This window comes from Globicephala melas, chromosome 13 (genome assembly GCF_963455315.2).
Source record: "Globicephala melas chromosome 13, mGloMel1.2, whole genome shotgun sequence".
NCBI lineage: Eukaryota > Metazoa > Chordata > Mammalia > Artiodactyla > Delphinidae > Globicephala > Globicephala melas.
Genome location: NC_083326.1, coordinates 74,075,904 through 74,100,507, shown reverse-complemented (window position 1 = coordinate 74,100,507; position 24,604 = coordinate 74,075,904). Strand labels below are relative to the sequence as shown.

The following is a 24,604-nucleotide window of genomic DNA, read 5'->3' as shown; positions in this document are numbered from 1 at the left end:
CAAAATGAGCTAAGGTACTAGATGGTCCAGGGCAAAGTATGAGGTGCTGAGGGGTAATGAATAATGCTGCTAAGGTTCAACAACTCTCAGGACTGAGGCTTCTGAGGAATCTGCCTTCCTCTCTTCAGTTGGAGGCAGCCCCCAGCCCACCCCAAATCATCCCCAGAGCTGCAGCCACCTGTCAGTTTCCTCCAACTCCAGTAAAAGAGAAAACTATACCTTGAATGTCTGGCACTCTGAGAAGGATGATGCTGGATCTGCTGGGGTTCCAAGAAGCACAGAGAAAACCTAGCCCTGCTCACCTTCCCCCATTCTTCAGAGCTGACTCCAGTCCACTCTGGTCTCCCTAAAGTCTCCAAAGAGCACACAGGAGAAGGAACCACAAGACTCAGCTGAACTCCAAGTACAAACTTTATTTCTATCACAAGGATGTTAATAATTATAATAATAATAATAGTAAAATAAAAAGAGGGGGAGGGGGCTCTGATTCTTGGTTTTCAGAGCAAGCCATGAGCTTAGGCCTCACTCCTGATTAGCGCAGAGCCCAGCATGGCCCTGGAGGGGACAGAGAGCCCCCAGCCTTTCCCATCAGAAGGCAGTGAAGGCAAAGGAGCCATGCTCCCCATCAGAAACAAAAGGCAGTGATGCCAAATGCCAAAGAAGCAGATTAAAACAAAGCCTGTACATAGTCCGCTCACCTGTGGCTCAACTCATCTCCAAACCTCGTTCCTAACACATATTGCAACTGGCCTGAACACTTTACCAAAGCTCCTCCACGCACACCAGAGGCCCAAATTCTAGAGTGAGGATGGGCAGTACACAGGAGAGGATATCCAAAAGTTCCCGAATTTAGGCCACCACATGAAGAGCATCACCTCACTGGTGGGGACCAGGTTTCTAGAACCCTCCCTCTTTTCACCAGGACCACACAGCACCATGAAGCAGTGGTGACAGCATGTCAAAAGATGAAGCCCTGGTGGGCCAAGAGGCCGTAACTTATGCTGCCAAAAGGCAGCAGCTAAAGCTGAAACATTCTCAACAGCCTCCCTGCTAACCCTCCCTCAAACCCCCAAACTCCCACAGCACAATCTCAAAAGACACAAAATGGCCATAGCCTAGAAAAAGTTACATCTGTCAGATGGCCCCTACCCACAGAACCCAAGGGGCGGGGCTGCACCACGGCAACTTGTGCAGGAAAGATGGAACCGATGCGAAAGTTCCCTGCGGACACTGTTACTCCTCCTCCTCTTCCTCCTCTGCATCCCCAGCTCCCTGCTGCTTGGAGGGTTTTGCCTGTTGAACAATAGAACACAGACGAAGTTTACGTAGAAAGTAAGAAAGCAGCACTCCTCCTGAAGAGCGCCAGAAATGTCAGGCTTCTATGGAAACCTCCTCATCAAAAGCACAAGAACAGTCCTCAGCCACAACCGGCCTGTTGCCCAGCTGCTTCTGACTTCAAGAACCATACCAGCCCACCCACTTCTGAGTCCTCAATGAGCATTCTGGGCTGGATCCCGCTCACCTTTGCAGTTCTGCTGCGGTAGCTGGCGGTCGTGGGGGTGACCCGGGGGTTCCTGCCACCTTCACTCCTGCCACTGAAAGAGAAGGATTGGAAACTAGTTCCCGAGATGCCCCAAGCAAAAGTCAGAAAACTCAGAACAGAACAGCTGGAACCAGACAAAAGCAGCTCTCCAGTAGCAGATAAAACTAATGAATAAAAAACCACACAGGGGTTTCCCTGGTGGCACAGTGGTTGAGAGTCCGCCTGCCGATGCAGGGGACACGGGTTCGTGCCCTGGTCCGGGAAGATCCCACATGCCGCGGAGCGGCTGGGCCCGTGAGCCGTGGCCTGCGCGTCCGGAGCCTGTGCTCCGCAACAGGAGAGGCCACAGCAGTGAGAGGCCCGCGTACCGCAAAAAAAAAAAAAAACACACAGAGCAAAGGAACATTTTGAATCAGGCCACGATACAAGCGAAGTCCACACTTCCACGTTCTCCTGAGCCACCCACAAGCTCCACTCCCAGGCCACTGATTCTCACCTTGCTCCGCATCTCCCTGAAGGCCCACGGGGGAAAGAGGGCACAAGGTTTTCTGGGTAGAGACTTCGAGCGGAGTGAACCACTGGAACGTGCCCAGGAGCCAGGGCCCCATTATGGCTGTTTCGATTGTGCCCCTGGATGCCCTGGCTGTCTAAGTTGTTGAGCTTCAGAGCGCGAGGAGGGCTGGGCTGGCACCCAGGTCTGGGGCCTGATGTGGATGTTGTCAGGCGGTTAGAAGTAGCCGTCATATTGTTAGTGGGTCTGCTGGCAGGGAGAGGATAGGTGGGCCCTTTGGCCATTTCCTGCTTGATATCATCCATGTAACCAGAAGACAGGTCTCCTGAGAAGAGAAAAGAGCACCAGCTTTAGGGAAAAGGCTGCTCTTGCTATTAGTGCTGGATTTGGAGCAGGAACAAAAGATGCTGGGTAAAAGATGACTGCCTCATCCCTAAAGGATGCTGAAACCCATGTCTCCAGGACAGGGTTGGAAACATTAATCCACACTGTACACTTACCGCCTAAGTCCTCACTAACTAGTCAACAATGGTGCACAAGCAAACTTTGAAGAATCATTTCTAATTGGCTCTGGGCTTCTAATGGCAACGGGGTTTCAAAAGCAATTTTACTTGCCTAGTTGTGAGACTATTACATAATAAGAATACTGATAATAAGTTTGATTATCCTACTCTAGTTGAGCATATTTCAACTAGAAGCAGGGGCCCAGGGCAGCCACAGTAAGGCTGAAAATTATCTTCCAATCATCCGCTAAATGTACTGACAGGGACCAGCGGCTGAATAAGCACTGACTGATATGCATAGCTCATGGCTGTCCCCAAAGCCATTACCCTATAAAGCTACACACCCGAGACACCTGAGTCTAACACAGGACCACAGGTAGCCCCAAGGGAGTCCCCAGTGAGCTCGTACTATGCTTGCTAATTTGGGATGAAGGTAAAACCCATTTTAGAGTAGCAGATAAGAAGTGGAAAGCAGGCCCAAGGCAGCAGCAGACCTGCAGCCTTGGCTCATCCCTGGCTAATACCCTGGTGTCTGACACGCCTCTTGGGTAGCTCTGGTGAAGTCTGTCGAGGCTGGAGATCCTGACTAGGAATCCCCTCCGACATGTGGTTGTTTGCTGTAGCTGGGCGTTGGTCACACTGGTCCTAACAAGAAAAACCAGAATTAGTACCTCTGGACTGAGTCATTCCTCAGAGAGGGAGCAGCGGGAGGAAAGGAAGGAACAGCAGGTTGGGTGAACACACCTTATGGGGAGGCTGGCGGGGGGGGGGGGTGTCGATGGGACAGGATGACTTTGACAACCACTGAGAGGAAGGGCCTGGGACTAAGAGGAAGCACACCTGGAACAGAGCAATCATTCCAACTAGCACTGACAGAAGCACTCTCTGATTTGTTCAGGGATGAAAGAAGGGCTGGTCCTAGGAGCCCAGAAAAGCATGTCTACATTTTGACCACAGAGTATTTGCACCACTGCTTATTTTGTAGTCTCCTGAGGAGACAACAAGCAGTGACTTCTCTACTGCTTGATCCAAAGGCAAAAGTCTTTATTACAGAAATGCAATGTGTGGTGTTCTAGCAACAGCTAGCTATAGGGCATTGATTACAGAAATGCCCCTGAAATACCTTCAGTGTTAGCTCCCACGACAAACAAGATGGGGCAGAAAACGTATCTTCCATTAAGATGCTGGCATCCTAGACTGCAAAAGCTGAAAAAGGACTTCAGATTATCTAGTTTAACTCCTTCATTTACAGATGTCCCCAGTGAGGGAATGGGACCTATCTTAGACCAACCATATGGCAAAGCTAGAATTAGATCCCAGTCTCCTGGAATGCAAGACGCAAGTGCCACCCCAACAGGGAAGAACCCACCTGGTCAAAAGTAGAAATTGTCGATGACCTCAGGGAAATGCTTTTCTAAACCCTCTGGCGAGTCCTCCATGCCTGCTTAAATGGAGTCCTGGCTCCTTGGGCCACAGCTAGTGACGGGATGGTTTCCACTGCCAGAAGGCAGAGAAAGTCCAAAGGCCTGAGGTACTTTATACCTCAGACAGCTCACAAAACAGGACATGGCCAGTAGCCAGATCAGGTATGCACACAACTTAAAGGCCAAAGAGGCATTCTTGGCTCTAAAAGCCTCAGGTTCGCTCAGAGGATCAACAGGATGGAAGAAGTGGACAGGTCCTCCAAGTGTTCTTACCTGGTGATGGAATAGCACCTCCTCTTCCAGCTGGACCCCACAGAATTCACAGGGGATGATGATGCTGTCCTCCACAGAAGGTGAACTGCTCAGGCCCATCAAAGAGTCTAACTGGTTACTTGCAGCCTGCTGCATCAACTTCTGGAAGATGACATCAGGGTCCTCCACCCCTTTGGGAGAAGCATTGCCCACACTGATCGGAGGTAAGGCACATGAAGGGTTACAACTCGTCTGTCTCAAAAAACATAGGTTAAAAAAAAAAAAAAGCAGAGGTTAAGGAACAAACTAAATTCTGAAAATATTTTCCATAAGTCACAAAATCTTAATAATGTTTAATATTGGGGAGAGGGACTAAGAAGGGTCAGAGGAACACAGATGGAACACTCACTTTGCTTTTATTTTAAACATTTCTGTACTGTTTTAATTTTTTTTTTACTGTGTTAATGTGATTATTCTTTTTAAATTAATTTGAAAAGATTCAAGATTCTTCCCACAGTCATACAGTAAGAGAGGCCCAAATATTCTTTGTTATCCCTATTAATGGATTTTCTCATGCTACTCCCAAACCAAATACTAGATGTATTCAGATGCTGTATTGTTCCACTTACGGGGGGAATGCATGTTCCACCCAGAGCACAGGGACTACTTAACAGCTATGGAAGTGCCAGACTAGGCCAAACCAAATCAGAGAGTAAGTGTTGAGGGGAAAAGTGGCTCCCTCCATCAGTGGAGCCACTCTTCAAACACAAAGGCTACTCTCTAATCATTCCTAAATAGCACAAGAACCTTCAATCATTCAAAATACCTGACACCTTTCATATACCAGGCGTTAAGAGATTCCAGAAACTAAGAAAACCCAGAACCTGTTCTCAAGGAACTCAGCCGAGTGGTGCAGACCAACAGGGGATCAGCAAGACAACACCACAGGGTGAGGGTAACAGGCTAAGAGAGCTGTGGGCACAGGACTTGCGGGGAGCATGCAGGTGGGACCTCTGGCCTAGCCTTCAGAGCATTCCACAGGATGGTTTCCTGAAAGTCATGTCTGAAATGAGTCTATGAGTGAGGGGTGTGTTAAGGAAGCGGGGTAGCTGGCAGAAAAGTAAAGTGCAAAACAGATTCCTGACCCTCCCGGGAACTGCAAGGACTTCAGTATGGCTCCAATAAATCAAATGTACCATGAGATGAGACCAGATTACAAGATGGTCAGTAGAGATGTACACTATCACCACAGAACGGAGTCAGCAACTGGGCCTGCTGGTGTAAATGTTACTTTGCCCAAGAGGGAATGAGGCTGAGTTCTCATGCCCACATGTCAGTCACCCCAGGGTTAAAAACACAGTTGCTACTCCTATCACAGGAGTTGTATTAAAATAGTTTGCTCAAGATCTCGTGTGGCCTGCAACACCAATAGGGCCTGCACATATTCCTCCCTAAAGCTTAAAGCCCTCAGGTAATTCACAACACACCTGATGGTCAATCAGCAGTTCCTCTGGGTAGAGCTCCTCACAAAATTCACAAGGCAACATGGTCTCATCAGCTGCACCTAGGTATCAGGCCACACAGTCAGACTCGAACAAAAACAAACCTGATTCTACCTTTTATCCCCCCTGGGGGGTTTGATAGGAAAGTCTGATTTCCTTTGCAATTTCTTGGACATAGCAATTTGTGGGGCTGAAAATCCTTGAAGGGAAACTATTTAAGAGACAAACCCTAAGCAAAATACCTGCACTACAGAAAGAGATTTACTTGTCACCATTTCCTGAGAAGCAGTAAAGTAGTAGTTTACCCACTACTCCAATTAAGAAAGAAATTTAAATGTGTCATAACCCTAGTCAGTAATCTAAAAACCTTCTGTGCATTATTTCAATCCTCAGGAAAAATGTTATGAAGTAGATCCACATGACCCTCATTTTACAGATGAAGAAACTGAGGCTTGGATATTACTGGAAGACAAATATCCTGAGAAGAAAAACCCTCCCAGTACAAAATATAAACAAAAGATGCTGAATAAAAGTAACTTAAATGAGAAAATACTGGGTTGGCCAAAAAGGTCGTTCAGGTTTTTCTGTAAGATGTTACAAAAACCCAAAAGAACGTTTTGGCCAACCCCAATAAATAAGAGTAATTTTAATCCCAGGCATCCCAAAACACAACAGCCTCAGTCAGACTGTTGAACAAGGGAGGGTGAACGATGCGAGGAGGTAAGGAAACTTGCCTAACTAAGCTTTGGCTCTACATAGAAGAGAGAAAAATCTCTACTAAGGAACAGTAACCAGAGTTTGGCCTTTACGTGGGTTTGAGTAGAGAATCTACATTTATGTTTTTACATAAATTCACATTTATGGTTTTAAGAAGCCCAGGCCAAAACTTCAATTTAAAATTATTCCAGTCAGTAGCATCCCCAGGAGCCTGCTAGAAGCATATATAAATACCCTCAGAGGAACACACCAGAAAACTTAATGTTAAAACACACGCACGCACGCACGCAAGCACACAGAGGGAAGCAGCAAGCCACCGTTGAGAGTCAGTAGAAACAGCAAATAGCAAAAAACAGACTTTAGGTATATTTTCAGACACAATAGAAAAACAAGTATTTTTAACATGTTTAAAGATATGACAGGGACTTCCCTGGTAGTCCAGTGGTTAAGACTCTGCGCTCCCAATGCAGGAGCCTGGGTTCAATCCCTGGTCAGGGAACTAGATCCCACATGCTGCAACTAAAGATCCCACGTGCCACAACTAAGACACAACTGGGCAGCATGCATGCATGCATGCAAGAATGAATGAATAAATAAGTAAATAAGTAAATGAATGAATGAATAAGTAAATAAATAAAAGTTGGGAAAAGCAAATGAACAAAATTTTAAAAAATTCTATATCATGAAAAACTTTCAATTTTATATAAATTGTTTAGTGTAAGACTTTAAAAAACTGTAGAGACAGAGGCTAGTGTAAACAAACATACCCCTTATGTCATTCAGAGCACCGGGACCTTCATGGGACTGGTCTGCCTCACATATGACCCTCCAGAAGTCCTGCTCTGCCAAGTTGGGGGCCTGGCCTTCATTTTGCAGACTTAGGGCCAACATGAAATCCAAGTTTGCACTGTCTTCACCACCCTCTTTGAGGGTCTGTCGGCTTCTATTCCTTTCCTGCCTTTCTTGTTCTTCCACTGGGGAAGAAAAAAAAAAGCCAGTATTCAAGAAACGTTAAAGATGGTGCCATCCCTTAGTTCAAGTCCATGCCTAGCAAATATTCAAGGTTTATAGGAATCTGTGCAGGAACAAAAGAGGCCCAGCCCTTCAGTGCTCATGGGACTCCAAATGTTAAGTCTGCCATGATAAAAGCTTCCATTATTATTCTAACTTTTATTAATAAACAATATTAATGAGCTATAACTAAGAGATAGGCACTTCGCTAGGCATTTTATATGTATTTTCTGCATTATAGCAGGATGGCTTAAAGCATGGGGTCAGATTGCCTGAATTCAAATCCCAGCTCTACCACTGACCCACCCTCATAAAACTGTTGTGAGAACTAAATGAGTTAATACATCTAAAGCACTTTGTAAATGCCTTTAAGCACATAGGGTATACTCAGTGTCAGCTATTAACAGCATTGTCATCCATCAACCCTAACTGTCATCCAACAAAAATCCAACAGCAAAGAGGTTCTGTTATTCCAATCTATAGGAAAGTTAAGTATTCTTCCTTATGTTACCCAGCTACAATCAGGTTTCTATAATTAAGATCTATTTGGCTCCAAAGCCCTGTTCCTACCAGCCCTAAGATCTGATACCATTCCAGTTTTCTAATCCCAAACACAACTCACATAGATTATTCTGAATTGGAAACTGGGCTGTCATGCTCCTTTGGTTGGTGGTTCTACTTTGGAAAAGTTCTGATTCAAAGGCTCTCAGGGGCCTTCGAGGGAGCCTCATGGGTGGGTCCAGAGCCTCAATTTGTCTGAGTTGGGATGCAATCCAGATACCATCTTGACCCCAAGAATCATCATATGCATTAGGCGGCATGGCAACCTCATCTCTCTTTTCCTCCACATCTCTCCCACAAACTTCAGGGTGAGTCTTCAGATCTTTCACCAGGACATTGCGCCCACAGTTGCCACATAACTCTGTCCGGGCACCACAGTAATCTTCATGGTCTTTCAGTTTGAGAACAGAAAGTTCCAAATCACAGTGCTGGCAAAGGGCAAGTCGTAGAGGACACTCAGTCTCCTGCAAAACAGAATAATGAGGCAGATAATATGTGAATCTAAGAGAGGCCATGTTTTATAAAGTACAGGGCAAGGAAAGTAAAAAGTATTTACAAAAATATTCTCTTCCAACCCTAGCTTTGCCTGCCATGGTTTTCTATGTATTTAAGAGTCACCCCTTCCCTCTTTGTCCTGCCACCAAGTTCTACAAAGGAAAAGAAAGTCTTATAAGGAATCTACTCACTCAGCCACCCTACCATCATTTTGTGCACACATTACAAAGTAACCCAAAATCCGCCAGAGAAGCCCAGGAGCAAAGAGCAAAAGCACAGCAATTCATATATGCTTGTCAAAGCTCCCCCAGACCAATTTCCCCTTACTACTACGATTTAAGTACCTGGCAATGAGGAAAAGGGATTGTCCTTTAGAAAGACACTGATTTTTCAAATCTGCACATTTGTATATAGCACTGGCTTTTTTTTTTTTTAATTTATTTATTTTATTTTTGGCTGCGTTGGGTTTTTGTTGCTGTGCGTGGGCTTTCTCTAGCTGCGGCGACCGGGGGCCACTCCCTGTTGCGGTGTGCAGGCCTCTCATTGTGGTGGCTTCCCTTGTTGCGGAGCACGGGCTCTAGGCACTCAGGCTTCAGTAGTTACAGCACGTGGGCTCAGTTGTTGTGGCTCACGGGCTCTAGAGCGCAGGCTCAGTAGCTGTGGCGCACAGGCTTAGTTGCTCCATGGCATGTGGGATCTTCCCGGAACAGGGCCCGAACCCGTGTCCCCTGCATTGACAGGCGAATTCTTAACCACTGCGCCACCAGGGAAGCCCAGCACTGGCTTTAAATTGACCAAATAAGTCAAGAATCACCAATGAAGATGACCCCAAGAATGTGAATGTATTCAGCAGATGAAGGACAAAACTTTTATACTTAATTTGAAATCGCCACTAAAGCACTAAATAATTAATATTCCTTTAAAAAGATAAGAAAGAATATGTTACTATGATATGGACATTCCAAAACTTGGGAACTTAAACTCAGAACTTTCATATAACATCACTTCTAAAGTTTAGACACTTTATAACCACTGTGTCAAAGAGCAAAATTTCTTTTCATACAAATTAAACCCAAGTTTTATTCTAAATGATACTTCAAACATTTTTCACATTTTGTATATGCATGGAATATCTCTTACAGAAAACATAAGAAACTGACAAAGAGTGCTTAGGAATAGGAGTGGAAGAGAGATAATTTTTATATATATGCTTTGTGGCTTTAAAATTATATACCATGTAGCTATAATATCAATTCAGAAAGATGTTTTTTTAAAGAAAAGTTTTATCAGATAAATGCCATTGATTTAAGTTACTCAAAAGCAAAAGAAAATAATTGCTGGCACACACCACATAATATAAAAGTACTTTGTTAACAACCCTAAAAATTGCTAGTAACTCACAAGAACAGCAAATAAAGTGTCAACATTTTTTTTTTAAAGGAGAATTTTTTTTAACTCTTTAATCTGTGGTCTACAACTGTCATAGCCTGACTTGCAGGAATGTTAGGAAATACTTTGTACTTGTACGTTCATAATGATTGGTGTTATCACCATATGACTCCCAGAAATAGCTGGGAGAAAAAGGAGAAGAGGGGGACAATTGATTGGAGTTGTTTTATGCAGCAAGTAGATGTTAAGAGCCAAAGAAATACTTATTATTATTGTTAATATGACCTCAATCATAACCCCCCTTTTGCTGGTGAGGCCTAGTAAAACGTAAGTCAAATGCTTAGATAAAATAATGACAGTAAGAGTGCTAAATTATTTATGAGATGTTTATCTCTGAGCTGTGGGGTCATGAGTAGTTCTTTCTTTCTTTTTATATTTTCCAAGTTTTCTACATTGAATATGAATCACCTTTTAAAATTATAAATTAATAAGTTAATAGTCTTTTTAGATACATAGAATGAAATGCACAAATCATAAATGCATACCTTGATGAATTTTTACATACGTACACACACTCTTGCATGACCACCAACTAAATAGTTGTTGGGATTTTTAACTGGTGAATAGGCTCATTCAAAAAAAAAAAGAAATACATATATATATGTATATACATATATATATATACACACACACATACTCATTCAACTACAGCCAATTTTATCTCAACTAGGGACCAAATTATATTCTCTCATCAAATGCTCTCTGAGAATTTCTTTGGGTGTAAACAGCATGTCATCCAAGTGATCAAGAAGTCAAAATGAAATTATAAGATGTAAGGCAGGCTGTATGCTAGAGGTCGTACCACACTGGCAATCCCAGGCTTGGTTTAGCACTCAAGTGAGCCTGCCAATAAACCCCAGGAGAAATGACTCGGTTCCAAAGGGAAAAAGGCTCTGAGGCTTGAGCATAAAGCACAGCAGCCATGCAGTCAAATCTGGCAGCAAACAAAGTCTCAAATAGGCTTTGAGAGGCAGTGTGCATGGAGCTGGTGGAGAACAAAGACTCAACAACACTGGCTTTCTGCTCTGCATGTGGCTCTGTAATCTCAATAGAACTGGCTCCATGGTAATTCACTGCCTTCATAGTGCAGGGCAACTAACCTCATGCTTCTTTAACTGCCTCTTCTCCAACTTCTTGTTACATTTGCAGGTCACCTAGGGTAAGAAGCAAAAATCAGTAAGTTATTTGTGACAACATGCTCACTTGTTATTACACAATAGCAAGTATAATCCATTTATTAACATCTAAGTACTTGGTGGTTCACCTGACAGTGTTCTGTAGCCATGTGAGTCTCCATGTCAGATTTGGGAAATGGTTCCTTGCAGATAGGACACATACCAATGTTCCTTTGACAGTGGATCTCATGGATGGTAAAGTTAAACACAGGAATTTCTTTTTTGCTATAGAAATAGATCAGAGAAAAAGGCAAGAATTACTGACATCTATGCCCAGAGGTATCACACGGAAATCTGTCCTGTCCAATCTTTAGTCTCCATTATTTCTCTTTAGTGAGTATCTAGTGTATAAGCTCTTACGACTGTTACTACCCCTGCTTTTCAAGAATTAACTCCTGAAGGTTTTGAGTCTTCTGTGCAACACTCTGCGTTATCAGTGCTATGCACTATCTCTAAAAGCTCAGCCTCACTTTCTAGATGTCAGAGCTTATCACAACTAACAGCATATAGTCAGATGCCAGGAAGAGCTAGCTGAGCTAGGCTTTTCCAAAACCATCCATGCCCCAAAGCACAATGATCCACTCCAGGATTATTTAAAAAACAGCCTACCATTTATTTTCAGTCTCAGATAGCTTTAATCTCAGTAGATTTTATTCCACTAAAAATCAAACCAAAAGGAGCAGATGCCAGCTTTGGGATCGTCAGTGGGGGAAGGGGAACTTGCCTCCTTTATGTCCAACATGTCTTTTCAAAGCAGGCTAGACGCTAATTGGGACCAAGCTCTGTGGCTGGGTTGATATAAACTTCACTGCAGAAATGTACAGAAATGTACTACATTGTACAGAAATGTACAGAAATGTACTACATTCACTGCAGAAATGTACAGAAATGTACTACATTCATTGCAGAAATTTACTACAGAAATGTACAGAAATGAAATCCTGAACCCCTCTCCCAGAGTACATATACACTCTAACTAGAGGCACCTAATATTCAAAGGCCTTCCTTTCACTCATTTGGTTATGACCGTGAGAAAGCTCCAACTTCACAGTCTAACTAAAGGATGCATTAAAAGAATGTGCCTATAAGTATGTCACCTAGAATAAATTTTCAGAAAATAAAATACTGAACAGGATAAATACAGATAGTTACACAACAAATCTTTAATAACCCATTTTGCCTCTGAAGCTGAATACTATAGAAACCTTCTCCCACGTTAAGTTGTAGATAGCTTATTTCTTTTATAGTTTTTATCTTCATAGTCTAAGAAACATTTCAAAGTAGGATGAATGATGTGCCTCCAGCGATAGTCATACTCCCAATCTCAAAGACCAAGACACCAAAAAATGCAAATTCATTTTTATCCAAAAGTAGAACTATCAAGGCAGCTCTCATACCAAAACTGGAAGGTGATACAGAATAACAATCAAGTGTGAGAAATGGGAAGAAAACTCCAATGGATAAAGAGGGAAATGACCAATGTTTCAATACATTTAACTTCCCCTATTTCTCCAAAATTCCCAGCTTTCTAAGGAAACCACTGGTTTTAAATTAACCCAGCCTAAGTTTTTCAAAACTGTGGAATATTAAAATATATAGTGGAAGTTATCATCTAACTCTATTAAACTAATAAATATTAAAATTAGTCCCACTATTAAAGATGTTATGAAACTAGTACTCTAAAATATTGCTAGTGGTAGTATAAAACCACTACTTTTCAACAGTCTACAGGACTTCCCTGGTGGCGCAGTGGTTAAGAATCCGCCTGCCATTGCAGGGGACATGGGTTTGAGCCCTGGTCCGGGAAGATCCCACATGCCGTGAAGCAACTAAGCCCGTGAGCCACAACTACTGAAGCCACCCACGCACTGCAACGAAGAGTAGCCCCCACTCCCGGCAACTAGAGAAAGCCCGCACGCAGCATCAAAGTCCCAACGCAGCTGAAAATAAATTAATCAATTAACTTAAAAATAATAATTAAAAAATTTTTAAAATAAACTGTCTACAAATGCATCTCTAGGACCATAAAATTATATGCTTAAAGAGTATTTAAAGACCCTGTAATTATATGTTAAAGACCCAGTAATTCCACTCTTGGAATTATGAAGATTATCACTAGTGTCATAAAATGGTAAAAAACTGAAAACCATTAAAAATATCTAAACTCTAAGGGAACAGCTAGTTAAATATGGTACACCAACAAAATGCAAGAAGCAAAGCTGTATCCTGATTGCAAATCCTATGTGCACAAATGCCACAAAAAATTAAAGCCAGTAACTACTGCTTACAGTGCTGAGATTCTACATTCTTTTTCCATAATTTTGACAATAATTTTCTTTTAAAGTCAAGAAAATAAATGTCTACAGTTTTTATTTTACAGGGCTATTTTGACATAGAGCATTCTACATACATAATGCCACTAAAATTTTAGAATTAAAATATATTAAGGACCATAACATAAAGAAGCAAGAATCAAAAGCAGCTGTTAGGTAAGGTCACAGAGCATTTACTATTACACATTTTCACCTCTTGGGAAACCTTGAAAGAAAAAGATAAAAGCTATTTGCAACGATTACATGAAACAGTTGCCTGATGGTTTTGCTTTCTTTTTAAATTTAACTGCCAAGGTAGTTCCGCCAAATGTACTAACCAGACAAAATACCAATATACTTGCTACCTACTTACAGATAAAATCAAGACATTCTAAGTGAGATAAATGAGAACACAATTCCATTCTAGATAAAACTGCTAAAAGCCCCAAGGAAGGACTAGCCAAGTTAGAGATGAAATTCATTTTAGATAGAAATGAATGAAAGGCAAGCCAAGGCTTTCAGAAAAATCCCCAGTAGCCTTCCAAATGCTAAACACATCGAGCCACGCAAAAGTAAAAAGTCAAAGCCTTCTAACACTGAAGTTTCTGTTCCCTAGACGCAAACTCTCCTGCAAACTCTCCCATCAATCAGACAATACAGTAATAAAAGAGATAACATGCAAAAAACATCTTCAATCACAACAAACTATTCTTTTTACTGGCCCAGCAGGTTTAATCGCAGCTTATATTTTGATGAGTACCTTAACTTTTCTTAAGGAACAACAGGAATATGACTCTAGAGACAAAATTTTAAAACCTGGAATTTAAACAGGACTACTCAGACAGGAGGTTTGTGCTGGCTTAGTCAGCTTTCCATGCTAATCTGCTTTTTTTCTTTAAATAAATTGCTTTGGCTTTGAATAACCTTGTTTTCATTAGCTTTCCATTAACTTACCGCCCCCGGCTTTTTTTTTAAAACTCCCTTAGCATAGTTATTTATTTACTGTCCTAGGTTTGAAATTCCTTCAAATTGGAGTGGACCGATAAAATAAGAATATCTTAACTGATGTTAAAGCCAATTTGTCTGTTTTCTTATAAAATCACAATGTTTCCTTGTGAATATTTGTATCATTGATTATTACACTTTGCATCAGGAACAGTACACATAAAACCTAAACAGAGCTACAATAGTTTTAAAATGGCAAAAGTAATAGTAGCACAGGAGAAAAAATACCCTATAAGGCAAGACACCCTCACAGAAATACAATCTTAATTCTATGCAGGGAAAGAATATTGTGACCAGCAGTTGTTCTGATTATATGCTAATGCTGCCAAGAAGCTGAGCAGAAAGAAAAAGGCAGTAAAAAAATAAAATTTTTTATCTGGCTCAACCTTTCAACAATCTGGGTCAAACTATTTTCCTTATCAACATCTCTGAGAACAAATGCATGGACACCAAGAGGGGAAAGTGTGGGTGGGGGGGAAGAATTGGGATATTGGGATTGACATGTATACACCAATATGTATAAAATAGATAACTAATATTGAACATGGGAAAAAAATAAAGAAATGATTTAAAAAAAAGACAACCTACTGAATGGGAGAAAATAGTTGCAAATGTATGATATCATTTATATGTGGAATCTAACAAAATATGACCAACTAGTGTATATAACAAAAAAGCAGCAGACTCACAGACACACTGAGGAAACTAGTGGTTATGAGTGGGGGGTGGGGAGGAACAATATAGGGGATGGGAAGCAGGAGGTACAAAGTATTGTAAGATGGGCTCAAGGATGTATTTTACAACACAGGGAATATAGGCAATATTTTGTATTAACTGTAAATGGAAAGTAACTTTAAAAATTGTAAAAAATAAAATAAACTTTTAATTAAAAAAAGAAATAGATAATCTGAATAGGCCTATATCTATTAATGAAACTGAACCAATAATTAATAACCATTCAAAACAGAAAAAAAAAAATCTCTGGACTTCCCTGGTGGTGCAGTGGTTAAGAATCTGCCCGCCAATGCAGGGGACATGGGTTCGAGCCCTGGTCCAGGAAGATTCCACATGCTGCGGAACAACTAAGCCCATGTGCCACAACTACTGAGCCTGTGTGTTGCAACTACTGAAGCCCATGTGCCTAGAGCCCGTGCTCCACAACGAGAAGCCACCGCAATGAGAAGACGGCGCACTGCAACAAAGAGTAGCCCCTGCTCACCGCAACTAGAGAAAGCCTGCACACAGCAACAAAGGACCAACGCAGCCAAAATAAATAAATTTTAAAAATAAATTTATTTAAAAAAAATGAGGTCTGTGACTGACTTAAAAAAAAAAAAATCTCTCACCTTCTAACACAGTTTGGTAAGTTAAACATAGCACAGATAGTTCTGCTTTGCTTTTTTCTTTTGCTTTCAGTAAGGGAATTTGTATGTCATTGAAATACCAGGTTCTTGAGAAATCCCAACCAGGAATTACTAGCTGAACTCTTAAGTTTCGTTTCAGCAAGAAAGAGTTGCTCTTTCTTGTCACTCTTGTCGGTTAAAAACAACAAAATAAGAAAGTTTGACATTCAAGTCTGCATCCAGTCTTTCCACTAACAGTTTTGGAATCATGAAATGATAATGATTAAACTGGACTGCTGGAAGACTTTGACTAGACTTTCTTTTTTTTTTTTTTTTTTTAAAGCAGTGGAACATTCCTTCAGCAAAATCCTTTATAAAAACAGTTGAGCTGGGGCTTCCCTGGTGGCACAGTGGTTAAGAATCCGCCCGCCAATGTAAGGGTCACGGGTTCAAGCCCTGGCCCAGGAAGATCCTGTATATCACGGAGCAACTAAGCCCGTGCACCACAGTTACTGAGCCTGCGCTCTGGAGCCCGTGAGACACAACTACTAAGCCCACATGCCACAACTACTGAAGCCTGCGGCACCTAGAGTCCGTGCTCCACAACAAGAGAAGCCACTGCAATGAGAAGCCCACGCACCGCAACAAAGAGTAGCACCCGCTCACCACAACTAGAGAAAGCCAGTGCGCAGCAAGGAAGACCCAGCGCAGCCAAGAATAAATAAATAAATTTATATATATATTAAAAAAAAAAAAAACAGTTGAGCTGCTCTGGTTGTACATGTAGAGCCAAGTTCACACTAAACCTTGCTCCCAATCAACCTCAAGACAGCCACTGTAGCCATTCAGGGAAATCCTTGCAACGTACTTTAAAAAACACTGCTCTAGGGCTTCCCCGGTGGCGCAGTAGTTGAGAGTCCGCCTGCTGATACAGGGGACACGGGTTCATGCCCCAGTCCGGGAAGATCCCAAATGCCGTGGAGCAGCTGGGCCCATGAGCCATGGCTGCTGAGCCTGTGCATCCAGAGCCTGTGCTCCGCAACAGGAGAGGCCACAACAGTGAAAGGCCCGCGTACCGCAAAAAAAAAAAAAAAAAAAAAAACACTGCTCTAGTCCGAACATTTCATTATATTTTAAGCATCTTTTAAAAAGCAGGAACTTTCCTGGTGATCCAGTGGCTAAGACTCCGCGCTCCCAATGCAGGGGGGGCCCGAGTTCAATCCCTGGTCAGGGAACTGGATCCCACGTGCCACAACTAAAGACCCTGCATGCAACAACTAAGACCCAGTGTAGCCAAATAAATAATTTTTTTTTTAAAAAAAGCAAAAAAAAGTTTAAAAGTACAATATTTTTCCAGGAAGACAAAAAATAAATTCCCTTACCTATAGGTCAGAAAAGTGAGGTTTCAAAGCAGTCAAGTGACTTGCCAAAAGTCATTAACTAATTAATGGTAGGAACCAGAGCGCTGAATCCCAGCTTCATCCCATCAGTCTAGTCACTACTCTATGCTACCTAACCAACCATGTTGTTGAATTTCTAGAACGGGCAATTTTATCCAAAATTGTTAAAAAAGCTTTAGTCCCACATATTTGCACAACGTATTATATGGCTCCAATTTTAACCTGCCAATAAATAACCCAACTCTTGAAAGAACTGTCCTCATTCCAAGAACATTTCTTAGATTCCTTACCAGTTGTCACACAGTCGAGTGTCCTGGCCATCCAGAAATTCAGCCATCTTTAGCTGTTCCTGAAAACAACAAAGGAAGAAGTATGATCTTTCAATTTCATTTCTGCTTTAAGAATGACATGCAAAACACAAAAACAAAACAAAAAAAAACAGTGCACAGAAAATGTCACCAAAACCAGTGCATTTCATTTAATACCCAACACACTAGGGTTTTACCTTTTGATTTTTTAATTTTCATTTTAAGATAATTTGACTTGCAAAAACAGCACAAAGACTTCCCACATACCTCTCACCCAGTACATCATAAATAACCATAGTAAAATGACCAAGTGCAGGAAACTAACACTAATACAATACTAATAACTAATCTACAATTAGTTAATTTCACAAATCATGCCATTAATGCCCTTTCTCTGGTTCAGGATGCAATCCAGAGTTACATATTGCATTTAGCTGTTATTTCTCCTTAATCTTCTTTGATCTGGGAAGTTTCTTCAGTCTTTCTTTTTTTTGTTTTTTGGTCTGGAGGCATGCAGGATCTTAGTTCCCTGACCAGGGATCGAACCTGTGCCCCCTGTAGTGGAAGCACGGAGCCCTAACCACTGGACCACCAGGGAATTCCTTCAGTCTTTCATCTTGCATAACCTTGTTAAATGAGCTGGCTAGTTATTCTGCAGAATATACTTCAGCTTGGGTTCATTTGATGTTTTCTCATGATTAATACATTTTGGACAGAAATACCATAGAAGCGATGTTGTGCTCATCTCAGTGCATTATACCAGAAAGCACATGATGTTAACAGTCTTATTATTACGGATGATGCTAACTTTTATCATTTAGTTGAGATCGTGTCTGCCAGGTTTCACCACTGAAAATTTTTCCTTCTTTCTCAACAAGATGTCAATACAGAAAGCAAAGCCCTTGCAACTTTAATACCTGTATTTACTTTAGATTATTCCAGCCCACTAAGGCAAGGTAAGAGCCTCGGACGAGGGAAGTGCCCGGTTATCTAGCAACAAGGGAGTTGGGGTGACGCGCAGGGCTCGGAGTCGGCCCCTCTGAGGGCCAATTCTGGTTCTGCCACTCAGCAGATGTGTGATTTAACCTCCCTGAGCCTCAGGTTCCTCACGCAGACAACTGACAATATTTTAAAGAGTCACTGGGAGGAGTAAATGAGCGAATGCATGGAAGCGCTTTGGTAGAATAAGTTTCCTTCAAACCTTAGAAGGCGCCCCTCTTAGGGGTCAGCCAGCACCCCCGGGATTTCCTGTGCCCAAGGCGGTGGAAACACCACCGCAGGGTCCACACCCAGGAGGAGGCGGTTTCCAACTGCCCCCTCCCAGGGGGCGTCCGAGATGGGGAGTGGAGAGGGCGCCAGTTTCACAAATAATAGTTGCCACTTACTGTGTGTTCACTGATTGCTAAACGCTTTACACGGACAGTCTTTTAATACAGACCACAACACTACGAGGTGAAAGCCATCATCCCCATTTCAGAGACCGCGAAAGAGGAAGTCCAGGGAGACAGCCGTCGCACAGTTGTTCCGAGTGGTGACTCGAACACGGGCCCGTCGGCCTAAAGTCCGCACGAGGCCATCCGCGACCCCTGAGGCTGGCAGCTCGCGACTCGGGCCCAGCCCCGCCCGGGGCGCGGTGCCCACGGCGGCGCTCGGAACGACGGCCGCCTCCCAGCCCCCGCGGCCAAGGCCTGGAAGGGGCGGTGCCGCCAGGGGCTGTCGAGGCTACGGTTTCCAGAGAAGAAAGTACGGCCTCCCATACTGGCCAGGGGAGACGCCGCGGCGCGGGCATTTTTCTCCTTACGAGAAACCCCCGCGACCCCCGGGCCCAGAAGACCCTCGCCCACACACCCCGCCCTCGGGACGCCGGCCTCCTCCCGAACTGGAGGCCGCAGGAGGCTCCCCAGGGGCTGGCCACCGCTTCTCTCACCTGGGACGAGACGAAGGACGCCGAACCGACCAGCCAGCCAAGACACTGAGCCTCTTCAGTCGGCCCCCGCGCTGAACAACGGCCCCCGGAGCCGCCTCACCACTTCCGACCCTCTTGGAGGAGCGCGCCCATTGGCCAGGAGCGGCCCAGACTCTCTGCCCATTGGATAGCACCGTTGTCGCTCCCAGAGCCCCGCCTTCCACGCTCCGATTGGCTCCTCAGAGCTCCACGGGGGCGTGTCCCTGGAAGTCCCAACCCATACACATCTGGAAGGAGCGGCGGAGACCGAAGCTGTGAGCCCAGGTCTGCGCCCAGCAACTTCTCCTGACACAGGCTAACCATATTTGCATGAATAATTCTGTACACACATTACTAACATGCCTTATATATTAAGATAATTAATGGCATTTGTTCTCTTGTCATGAGCCATTAATACTTATTAGTCATTCTTGTTGCTATTATAATGCCCTCGTGCGAGACATCTGCAAGACTGCCCATATTTGAGCACTTTGCTTTTTGCAGTGGAAAAGTGAGTGCCTGACACGCAGGGCTGGGTTCTAGTTTCTCCACTTGCTGCCTGTATGGATTCTCTGAACTCCTCCCTCATGAATTAAAAAAAAAAAAAATAGGATAGTTAAATATAGCAGAGAGCATATTATTTACAATGCAACAATTTAAAGTCATCATCTTTTTGCAGATTATAAATGCAAGACATTCATGACATAGTGGTAAGCAGGAGAAGCAGGTCACAAAGCATTATTTATTTATAACAGGATAGAATGCTTAGTTTAAATAGGCACTATATTCTCTGATTCCAAAGATATAAAGTTCAAAATCAGGCAAAGTTAATCTAAGGTGAGAGAAGTTAGAATAATGGTTCCCATTTGGAGAGTATGGTCTGCAAGGAAATATGAGAAAGATTTCCAAGTCCTGGAAATGTTCTATAATTTGATCTGCAAAGTGGTAAACATGGATGTATTTATTAGTAAATGGTCAGTAGGCTGTACAGTTAGGATTTAAACACTCTTCATTGTATGTGAAAGGGAACATACCATTCTATATTGTTCTGCATCTTGACTCTTTTTTTGTAGTACTACACATTCTGCCTTAGAACTCTATTCATTATTAGCACATCTATCTAGAGCATCTTTGTACTTCTTCAGTAGTAATTCCATTGTATGATGTGCTGTGATTTATTCAACTAGTTCCCTGTTGATAGACATTTTGGCTACAAGGTGCTGTTTTTGAATACAGCATAACCAATACCTGAAGTCCAGAACTACATCAGCACCAGCCTCATTGATTTCCTCAGCAAATTTAAAGAGGGCACCATATGTGGCAAACAAAGGTCAAGCTCCCTGCCTTCCCAGAAGCTTACCAAGGAGACAGGCACAATAGTAATGACAATGAGTGTGATACTGCTGTGGTATAATAAAGAATATAATGTCTCTGATTTTTGTCCCTGGTTCCTGGCACAGAAAAACCTTGGAATTTCCTGAGCAACAGAAGTGTCTATGTTATGCTAATAAGGTGACTCAAATTGAGCCCCTAGATAGCTTCAGAATAGTGGGCTGGTCACCAGAAAGACCAATCACATGATTAGAGGATTGGGCTTTTCCACCTCCAGGGAGGGGAGAGGTCTGGAGACTGAGTTCAGTCACATGACCAGTGATTTCATTTATTGTGCCTTTGGTGACGAAACCTCAATAAAAACTGTGGGCACTTAGGCTGGCGGGAGCTTCCTGGTTGGTGAACCTGTTGTGTGCCCAGAGTATGACTCACCCTCACTCCACAGGGAGAAGGCACCAAAGCTCTGTGTTGCCCCTAAAGGCTACATCCTATGTGTCTCTTCATTTGGCCGTTCCTGATCTCTATGCTTTCTGATAGAGCTGTAATTGTAAGTTTAGTGCTTTATAATAAAGCTGTAATTGTAAGTTTAGTGCTTTCCCAAGTTCTGTGGGTCCTTCTAGTGAATTACCAAACCTAAGGGAGTCATGGGAAACCCTGAATTTGTAACCAGTTGGTCAGAAGTATGGTTGGTCTGGGGACCCCCAAATGTGACTAGCAGTTGACATGAGGGCCATCTTGTTGAGAACTAGTAAGATGTTTTTCACTCACAGCAATTAACATCTGACAACAAATGTCTTCAGCTGGGTATCCTACAATTTAATTCAGTTCTCACACTAACTACCTGAGGAGTTAGCAACAGATCCCACAAGTTAAAGGCTCAGTCCCACAACACTACTCCCCCTTCCTCCACTTCAGATGCCAGTCAAAAGCCCAGTTTGTCACCATGCTTCTGACCAAACGGCTATAAATTGAAGGTTTCCACAACCCCCTCCTCGTATTTGATAATTTGCTATATTGGCACACAGCACTCAGGGAAACACTTTGCTTACGTTTATCAGTTTATCATAAAGGGTACAGTTGATCAGCCAGACTAAGAGGTACATAGGGCAAGGTCTGGCTGTGTCCCAAGCACAGGAGTGTCTGTCCCAGTGGACTTGAAGTGTGGCACCCTCCTGACACATGGAAGCTCTCTGAAGGCCATAGTTCAGGGGGTTTTATGGAGGTTCCATTACACAAGCATGGTTGATTAAATCATTGTGGCCATTTGTGGTTAACTCAATCTCCAGCCCCTCTCCCTTTGGGAGGTGGGCGTAAGGTAAGACTAAAACTTCCAAAGCTCTAATCACATGGTTGATTCATCTGGTAACCAGCCCTCACCCTCAAGCTATCTAGGAATCCACCAAAAGTCACCTCATTAGTATAAACTCAAGCATGGTTGAAAAGAGCTTATAATGAGTCACAAAAAACTCTTCTCACCACCAACGCTCAGGGAATTTTCCAAGGATTTTAGAAGCTCTTAGGCCAGGAACTAGGACAAGTCCAAACATTTATTTCTTGTTATATCGCCATATCGCAGGGACTGAGCCCATACACCTTTGGAGTCAGGTGCTAACTCCAGATAGTTAGCATCAGAATTGAATAAGTACAGCCAGCTGGGGGTGAAACACAACAGTTAAGGTGTAAGACCACCCAACCACCACGGTGAGAGTCCACAGAGTCTTTTTGGGTCACAGCAATTAATTAGGTGTGGTCTCCAACTGCAGTGAATTCAGGTTATTTGTAAACAGGTTTCTGAACTTTGAAACAGATTTCCCCATAGCAGCAGTGTTACAGTGGTGGTTCCAGTCTCAAACTGATCCACAAAATGTTATTCAGTTTATAACAAAAGTTTCCCCCAATTCTGTGAACTAAATAGAATCCTTTCAACAAAAAATCCATTTTCACTAATCAGCCAGAGTTGGGTTTTTGCCTTGTAATTAATAATCTTGTCTGATAAAGAAAGCATTCTGAGAACGTGTATCTCCTTTCCTCCCCAGCCCCGCCCCACAGAGGTCCTGCAGCCACAGCAACAGAAAAGGAATCATTTTTTCCCCTCCTTGAAACTGTTATTATTTATTTATTTATTTATTTGCGGTACGCGGGCCTCTCACTGTTGTGGCCTCTCCCGTTGCGGAGCACAGGCTCCGGACGCACAGGCTCAGCGGCCATGGCTCACGGCCCCAGCCGCTCTGCAGCATGTGGGATCTTCCGGGATCTTCCCAGACTGGGGCACGAACCCGTGTCCCCTGCATCGGCAGGCGGACTCTCAACCACGGCGCCACCAGGGAGGCCCAAAACTGTTATTCTTTTTAACCAAGCAACTTGACCAACAAACTTCTAGGAAACCAACTTACATATAGGAATCTTCATGCTGTGTAATTACAAGGATGGCTATAACTGTTTTCAGGAATGAAAAAAGGATGGGCTTCCCTGGAGGTCCAGTGGTTAAGGCTTTGTGCTTTCACGGTAGGGGGCATGGGTTTGATTCTTGGTTGGGGAAATAAAATCCCGCATGCTGCGCTGAGCAAAAAAAAAAAAAAGAAAAGAATGAAAATAGCAACAAATGGTCCCTCAAAAGGAGACCAGTTAAATTATACTTCAATGGAAATATACAAAAAGTAAAAAGAAGTATGAAAAGATACAGGAAATACATTGTTTTATGAAGAAGAAAGTTGAGAAGCAAAATATGTTTAATAGGATTCTCTAATAATATACGTTAGAATAGGCTTAGAAATAAACTGGAGGAATAATCCATTTCCAGTGGTGGCCTCTGAAATGTTGGGTTTATAAGGACTTAGAATTACTTCTTACAAGTGGGTTATTTTTGTAATCAGAAAGAAAAAAAAAAAAGAATCCATATTTCTCCCTCTGCTCCTGACCTGCACACAATGTACTGATGAATCATAGTCAGATTTTTATACTTGCTGAATGCTTTGTATGCCTTATTAGTTGAGTGATCTATAGCATAATATATTTTTTATTTTTTACCCTATTTTTTTATTTTATTGAAGCATAATTTACAAACAAAGCAGCTCTTTTAAGTGCACAGTACAATTTTGACATCTGTAATTATGACTACAATCAAGATACAGAGAGTTTCAATCATTCTTTTCTCAATCCACACCCTCACCCAACACCTGGCAGCCCATATCATGCTTTATATACTGCAGAGTGAAATTTCATATAAGTGGAATCATACAGTATGTCCACTTCTGTGTCCGGCTTCTTTCACTCAGCATAATGTTTTGAATTGTTTTTTTTGTTTGTTTGTTTTTAATTTAGTTTTGGCTTCGTTGCTGAGCGCAGGCTTTCTCTAGTTGTGGTGAGCGGGGGCTACTCTTCGTTGCGATGTGGGGGCTTCTCACTGCGGTGGCTTCTGTTTTTGCAGAGCACGGGCTCTAGGAGCCCAGGCTTCAGTAGTTGCAGCACACAGGCTCAGTAGTTGTGGCTCACAGACTCTAGAGCGCAGGCTCAGCAGTTGTGGTACACAGGCTTAGTTGCTCGGCAGCATGTGGGATCTTCCCGGACCAGGGCTCAAACCTGTGTCCCCTGCGTTGGCAGGTGGATTATTAACCACTGGGCCACCAGGGAAGTCCCAGCATAACGTTTTTGAAGTTCACCTATGCTATTGATCATATCAATAAAATATTCCATTTTATTGTCTAGTAGCTTTCCAGCATATGGATATACCACAATTTGTGTTGATAGAATTAATTCCTGTTTTTAACTAATACAGATAAAACTGCAGTGAACATTCTGTACAAGCCTTTTGGGAGG

At 42.8% G+C, this 24,604-nt stretch overlaps 1 protein-coding gene across 1 annotated transcript; it reads right to left on the bottom strand.

The window, feature by feature from the left end:
* Positions 1-395: 395 nt before the first annotated feature.
* On the bottom strand, positions 396-19,534 carry TRAFD1 (TRAF-type zinc finger domain containing 1). The gene is made up of 12 exons (XM_030860507.2): positions 19,439-19,534; positions 17,494-17,552; positions 11,233-11,368; positions 11,069-11,122; positions 8,086-8,488; positions 7,220-7,426; positions 5,721-5,797; positions 4,255-4,485; positions 3,082-3,202; positions 2,040-2,379; positions 1,523-1,595; positions 396-1,293 (listed from the first exon to the last, which is right to left on the bottom strand). The coding sequence occupies exons 2-12, from the start codon at positions 17,538-17,540 to the stop codon at positions 1,234-1,236; spliced, it is 1,749 nt and encodes a 582-aa protein (XP_030716367.1). The 5' UTR covers positions 17,541-17,552; positions 19,439-19,534; the 3' UTR covers positions 396-1,233.
* Positions 19,535-24,604: the final 5,070 nt, after the last annotated feature.

What these genes read in the sequence shown, in the direction of transcription:
- TRAFD1 (XM_030860507.2), bottom strand. Translation starts at nt 17,540, where the DNA reads ATGGCTGAATTTCTGGATGGCCAGGACACTCGACTGTGTGACAACTG. An exon ending in GAGGCGTGTCAGACACCAGG is followed by an intron (nt 2,380 to 3,081) that starts GTATTAGCCAGG and finishes TTCTCTTCTCAG; the next exon opens with GAGACCTGTCTTCTGGTTAC. An exon ending in TCAGGGAGATGCGGAGCAAG is followed by an intron (nt 1,596 to 2,039) that starts GTGAGAATCAGT and finishes CTTCTCTTTCAG; the next exon opens with TGGCAGGAGTGAAGGTGGCA.